Here is a 6942-nt window from a genome sequence, read left to right on the forward strand (position 1 = left end):
GTTCGAATGGTTAGGATAATCCTATGGATCTGATTTTTTGTGGACACCCTATCTATGTGAGGGCCTTAAAAATGAATGGTTTGGATCACCCAAATAATGTGGCTCCCACTGTATTTTAAGCTACTGTGTAGATAACTTATCTACACATATGTGTAGGAACCGTTTTCTCATATTTGTATACTACTAGATATAAATAATTCTAGAGTGAAGGTTGCACCTGCAAAATCAAACTACAATGGTGCCTCATTGTCATTGGATCTACTTCACACAACAGCATTTGTCATTCCTTTAATTTTGCATTTTCAGTACCAAGGTTGAGTGACGTGGATCCAACAAGGTGCCCTTGGGGCTAGGATTTTGCAAGGGTGCCCTTTAGTTTAGTTTTCCTCTCACTCCCTCTCTAATCTTGATGATCAAATAAAAGTTTTTTGAAGATCTAGGTTATTCATCATTTCATCATAGAAAAGCATATATGGGCCTGGACTTATTAGGCTTGGGACCTTCTCGATGGCCAAAGTTGGGCATGGAAGAAATGATATAGGCCCATTTGAGAGCCCCAACGTGTTGCTCGTATACCATATTTAATGATATTGAAAAGGAAAATAAAGAGAAAAATGGGTAACTGAGAATCTATAAATATATTTTCTATGTATTTTTTTTTCTCTTTTCTTTCTTTTATGGTATTTGGAGACTTTCTTCTCCTTTTTCAATATTTTCTCTCCAGTGTAAGAAAATCTTTAGACCTCCTTTTGACATTGGGCAGTGCTCTTTTCCCCACCTCTATGGCATTTTCTTACCAACAAGGAAGTAACAGAAAACTCTTCTACCAACCACAAAGAAAGAAAAAACTGATATTCGTCATATTTTGATAGTTACACTAACTCAGTTTGTCCTTTGTGTTTTAATGGGTTCTCACGACTTATGTTGGAAACAGTGGTAACAGCTGTTTAAATAATAAAAGACAAGGTGAGTTAGTGCAATTGTCAAAGTGCAAATATCAGTACCTTATATAATATGTCAGCTCTTTTATTAGCTGGATTTTTGGTCCATGTGCAGTTTCAGACCATTGACTTTGCTTTCCCCAAATTTTCTTTCTTTATCCTTTCACACCTGAATCCGTCGAGAGAATGGTATAGAAAATCAGAGTTGGTTTGGAGTTCAAAGTAGTGGGTTTGAATCTTCTTGGCTGATGCAGGTAGCCATGTTTTCTTATTTTGTTGTAAATGTTAGAGAAACCCATATAAAGCATCTGCGTCTTTCTTTTTAAATTGGGTTGGTGAGAATTCCAGCTTTTTTCTGGTGCAGTTCTTGTAACCCTAGATTATGCTCTCAGATTTGTTCAAAGATGCCACCTTTTTTTTTTCTGTTTTGATCACTCTTTCCATTATGGGTACTAGTGATCTTCAATTAGTTATTTAGATTTCAGATCAAACAGAAATGGGTTTCACTTTTTGGTTGTGTTTATGATGGTGAATCTTTGCTTTAGTTCTTTTATTTCCTAGAAAGTTTCCAATTTCTGAGATTTTCAATTGGTTCTATAGATCTCAGATCAGTAACAAATGGGTTGCTTTAGTTATTTTATTTCCTAGAAAGGTTCCATCTATTTTCTTGTTGTTGTTGTTGTTGTTTTTCTTGTTTATTTCTAGATGGGTATTAAAGAGCTTGAATTTCTTTTTTGGGTTTCATTGATCTTGTCTTTAGTATGCATCTCTAGTGCATTTGTTCCTGTGGACAATTACCTTATAGATTGTGGATCTCCAACCAACACAACCATGGGTAATCGGGTTTTCGTCGCTGATAATTCCCTTTCATCAACCATTTCAACCCCTCAAACAGTTTTTGCCAACACCTCTTCAAATTCAATCCCATCAGGCAATAGCTCAGCTCTCTATCAAACCGCCAGAATCTTCACCCAAACTTCGTCCTACACATTCCCAATCCAAAAGCCCGGTAGGCATTGGATTCGTCTCTATTTCTTCCCATTCGTTTACCAAAATTTCAATCTGAAAACTGCGAACTTCTCAGTTTCCACCCAAGAATTTGTTCTCCTCTCCAATTTCCAAGTACCGAATGATTTGCCCGTGTTTAAGGAATACTCGACGAATATAACTTTGGGGAGTCTAATTCTTACTTTCACACCATCGAGTAATTCGTTCGCCTTCATAAACGCCATCGAGGTTGTTTCTATTCCCGACAAGCTTATCTCCGAAGATGCGAGGACTGTTAATCCAGTTGGGACATATCAGGGTCTATTGAGTCAAGCGTTAGAGACGGTTTATCGGATTAATATGGGTGGACCAAGGGTTCTCCCATCTGATGATTCTCTTTCGAGAACTTGGGATCCTGATCAGAGCTTTTTATTCAATAAAAACCTCGCCAAATCAGTCAGTTATGGAGGAACTGTCCAATATGTGAGTGGTGGAGCCACCCCTGATGATGCTCCTAATATTGTCTATGCTACTTGCTCAGAGATGAATTCGGCGAATGTTTCTGTTACGAATTTTAACATAACATGGGAGTTTCCTGTGGACGCTAATTTCATGTATTTGATACGGATGCATTTCTGTGATATCGTTAGTATCGCGCTTGATCAACTGTACTTCAATGTTTATATTAACAGTTGGCAAGTGTCTCATGATCTAGATCTCAATACCCAGACACAAGGCACGTTGGCTGCGGCATACTATATGGATTTTGTCACAGGTGTAAGTGATGGCTCTAGTAGAATTCGTGTCAGTATCGGTCCTTCGGGTCTCAGTGACACCCCCAATGCCATTTTAAATGGGCTCGAGATTTTGAAGATGAACAACTCCAAAGGTAGTCTTGATGGTGTGGCCCCTGTAACTCTGTCCGCACAAACGGGTTCAAAAAGTAATCTGGGTGTTATATTGGGCGTTGTCTTTGGGGCATTCGGTATCATGATTGTGGCCGTAGTTTTATGCCTGACATTTAGAAGAAGGAAATTGAATAAGCGCCTTTCCAAGAGTTGGGTGCCTTTCTCTACAAATGGGGGGAATTCTCACAGCTTGGCAAGTAAATTCTCCAATGCAACTACTACTTCTTCTGGGTATAACTCAAACCCCGGATTTCGTTTCTCTTTTGTTGCATTACAAGAGGCTACAAACAACTTTGATGAGAATTCGGTCATTGGAGTTGGAGGTTTTGGGAAGGTCTATAGAGGATTGCTACGGGACGGTGCTAAAGTCGCAGTCAAGCGAGGTAATCCCAAATCCCAACAGGGTATCAATGAATTCCGCACTGAAATCGAGATGTTGTCTAATTTCCGCCACCGCCATCTGGTCTCGCTGATTGGGTACTGTGACGAAAATAATGAGATGATCCTAGTCTATGAGTATATGGAAAATGGGACTCTTAAGAGTCATCTCTATGGCTCAGACCTTCCAAACCTGAGTTGGAAACAGAGGCTTGAAATATGCATTGGGTCAGCGAGAGGACTCCATTACCTTCACACGTGTTCTGCAAAGGCTATCATCCACCGTGACGTTAAGTCCGCAAACATTTTACTAGATGAGAATCTTATGGCAAAGGTTGCTGATTTTGGGCTTTCCAAAACTGGGCCTGATTTTGATCAGACTCATGTGAGTACTGCAGTGAAAGGAAGTTTTGGGTATCTTGATCCTGAGTATTTTCGAAGGCAACAGCTTACTGAGAAATCAGATGTGTACTCATTTGGAGTAGTATTGTTAGAAGTCCTTTGTGCGAGACCTGTTATCGATCCCTCCCTTCCAAGAGAGATGGTAAACATAGCAGAATGGGCAATGAAGTGGCAAAAGAAAGGGCAGTTGGAGCAAATCATTGATCAACATCTTGTGGGCCACGTAAGTTCTGATTCTCTTCGGAAATTTGGAGATACTATTGAGAAATGCTTGGCCGATTATGGTGTTGATCGGCCAACGATGGGAGATGTGCTGTGGAATTTGGAATATGCGCTCCAACTTCAGGAGGCAATGGTGCAAAGCAATCCAGACGAAGATAGTACTAATCATATAGCTGAGCTGTCCCCACGAATTGACCACATCATTCAGTTGGAGAGTGGTAATGCTGGGAATGATGGTATGACAAGTGTCGATGATCTTTCTGGTGTATCAATGAGTAGGGTTTTCTCACAGTTGGTGAAGGCTGAAGGGAGGTAATGCGTAGGATGCTGCACTCCATGGTGGGGATCGGAGACATAGTTTCTGTTTGGTTTGTAAGTCTGTTCTTTCTATTAGAACCATATATAAATTCTCGAGGTAGATGGGTTCATGTTTTGTTATCTTTATAAATAATCAATCACCATGATTTTGGGTTTCTTTGGCTTACATCCTCTCTCTCTGTAAATGTTTGTTGTGTTTGTGTCTCAGCTTCTTGACATATGCAAAGCAACACCAAACATATCTCTCTTCCTGTTCTTGAATAAAATTAGTCACTGTTTCTCAAAAAATATTACTGAATATAAATTGCCACGGATTTGAACATAACATCCAAGTATCATTATTTTGATTTGCATGTCCCAATCCCCTCCTAATAAATGATGTTGTGATAGTAACATTTTATTCTGCTGAGTATAATCTTTCCATTTATTGGTGTTTGTATACATGTGCTTTTGTATACACAAAACACCTTTTGATTTCAATCATTCTGTTACTATTCTGTAAGCTTTACTAATTAATCAATTCCCATAAGTCTAAAATCATGGTACTGTATGTTTCTCTTATCTATTTCTACATTCATCTGTGGAACCTTCACTTAAAACAAGATATCTGCATTGTGCGTACCCTGGTTTTTGTGCTATTGAGAAAACATATGTTGGATTTTCATGTATGGAATGTGTTTTATAGACTTGAGCATGTGTTCATTCTGTTTAGTAGAGGGATATGATGTTGAGTATAAGAATCCATAACAGTGCAGAAGACCTCGGTCCCCATGAGTCATTTGGCTCCTTAATTAAACCTGTGCCTTGCTACACAACTAATCTCAACCAGCGAATCTTTTATTTCGAAAGCTTTCAAGCCCCTCTCTTTCCATATGAAAAGGAGCAAAATGGAGCATTTACAATTGTGAAAATGTGTGCTTTGGACTGATCATGATTGCTTGTAAGCAGCCCTATTAATTACTTGCTTTGGAATTATTATTTTTTAATGGTTTGTTTGGAATAATTTTCTCTCTTATTCTTTCCTAATGAAACTCTGGGCAGTCGTACCTGCACTGAAAATGCATCATTTCCAGATACATTCCTACTTGCTTTATCCCTTCTTTAAGAAAATCAGACCAAAAAGTTTTTGGAACATTCTTGTAATATCATCCTTTCTCTACTCCCCTTGGCACGGTCCTGAGTGGGGGCCCACTTATGTACGGGACCATGGTTTGAAATTTCGACCAAAATCCGAAATTTCAGATTTCGGTGGAGACTGAGACTGAAACCGAAATTTGGCAAAATTTAGGATTTCGGCCTTTCCGAAATTGCCGAATTTCGGTAATTTTGGTCTGAAATTTCTAGAAAATGTAAATTTTTTTAAAAAAAAAAGGTGTTACAAAATTTCGGAATTTCAGTCCCAAGATTCGAAATTTATTAAATACACTTTTTTAATTTATTATCAAATATCGACCGAAATTTCGGAAATTCCAAGTACCGAAACTGGTACCGAAACCGAAATTTTAAACCATGTATGGGACTAGTCGGGACCCATCCTATTATGGGAAAGGTTTAAAGGGCCATGCCTAACGTGCAGCTCTGGACGCCAAAAGCTCCGGAGCTGATGGAACTAGGTGGGACCCATCCTGGTATGGGAAAGGTTTAAAGGGCCTTGCCTAACGTGTATACACCAAAAGCTCAAGAGCTGATGGAACGCGTTAGGCAAGGCCCGTTAAACCTTTCCCATAACAGGCTGGGTCCCACGTAGTCCCATACCTAAGCAGGCCCCCACTCAGGACCATAACACAACTTTATTGGGCACTCCTGGTCGTGAAATTAATGTCATCTTGGAAACTCACTAGATGAAATATTAGATTGAATTGGTGGGGTAAGTCGGGGTGGCATTCTTGCATTCCTCCTAGGACTCTTATTTTTAGTTGAAGATCTCTGCTTGGGGAAACCCCAACCCATGATTTTCGTAAGTGAAGGAGAACAAGAATGGCTTGTTGATGCTGCATATGAAAATCTCAACCACTGAATGACCTCTTTTTCTTGAAATCCTCTGTTTTAACTTAGTTATGGTTGTTGAAGACAGAGGTAACGATCGATTTCTGCCTAAGTTAGATTAAAATTCTAATAATGGCCGGTATGTTATCTTCATTCATTCAGGATACTCGACCATTCAAAAGTTCTTTCCTTCACATTCTTTAAAATTGGAGGATAGTTTGGAAAAAAATAATATTTCTGTTATTGGATTCTTGCCCATGTCTTGGGAGCTTTGGTCAGGCACAATTTTCTGAGCTACGTTATATGAACGGGCTCGTCATTCCTGGTATCCAATCCCATGCTGTCTCTTTGTGATGAGGGACAGATCTGATGGTTTTGACAACATGAACAGATTTTGTTGTAATTTGCTCTTGGGTGGATTATGAGACTGAGGGTGAGGGTGTGGCTTGCCACGTTGATTCCAACAGAAATGGGGAGATATTTAGCTGTTGTGCTTGATGATTGTGGAAAATAAATCCCATTTCATGGGCTCCTAGTGAGAAAGATGTGGAACATATTGAAGTCTTGGTGAAAAGGCATATTCTAGTTGTTGCTAGGTGATTGGTCTGTCGTTTGATGGGTTTGAGGAGGAAGCTCGATCTTTTTATTTATGGCTATAGAAATTCTTGGCCTGGAGGAATGGATCTTGTGGAGAATAGCTTCACTATTTTGATTTTAGGGCTAGAAAACTCTCCTTATTGGCCAAGAAAAACTCAAAGAAAACCTATATTCTCGAAACCATAATACGTGGAAGTGTGACA

General features: G+C 39.3%; 1 protein-coding gene across 1 annotated transcript; it reads left to right on the forward strand.

The window, feature by feature from the left end:
- The first annotated feature begins 1031 nt into the window (after nt 1-1031).
- LOC143848157 (receptor-like protein kinase HERK 1) lies at nt 1032-4481 on the forward strand. Its single transcript, XM_077357008.1, has one exon. The coding sequence runs from the start codon at nt 1647-1649 to the stop codon at nt 4152-4154; it is 2508 nt and encodes an 835-aa protein (XP_077213123.1). The 5' UTR covers nt 1032-1646; the 3' UTR covers nt 4155-4481.
- Nucleotides 4482-6942: the final 2461 nt, after the last annotated feature.

The sequence above is a fragment of the Tasmannia lanceolata genome, unplaced genomic scaffold, assembly GCF_043159265.1.
Source record: "Tasmannia lanceolata isolate RefF3 unplaced genomic scaffold, GAP_Taslan_0.1 ptg000016l, whole genome shotgun sequence".
NCBI lineage: Eukaryota > Viridiplantae > Streptophyta > Magnoliopsida > Canellales > Winteraceae > Tasmannia > Tasmannia lanceolata.

Bases quoted from the DNA above. Each gene is read 5' to 3' on its own strand.
- LOC143848157 (XM_077357008.1), top strand. From the start codon at position 1,647: ATGGGTATTAAAGAGCTTGAATTTCTTTTTTGGGTTTCATTGATCTTG.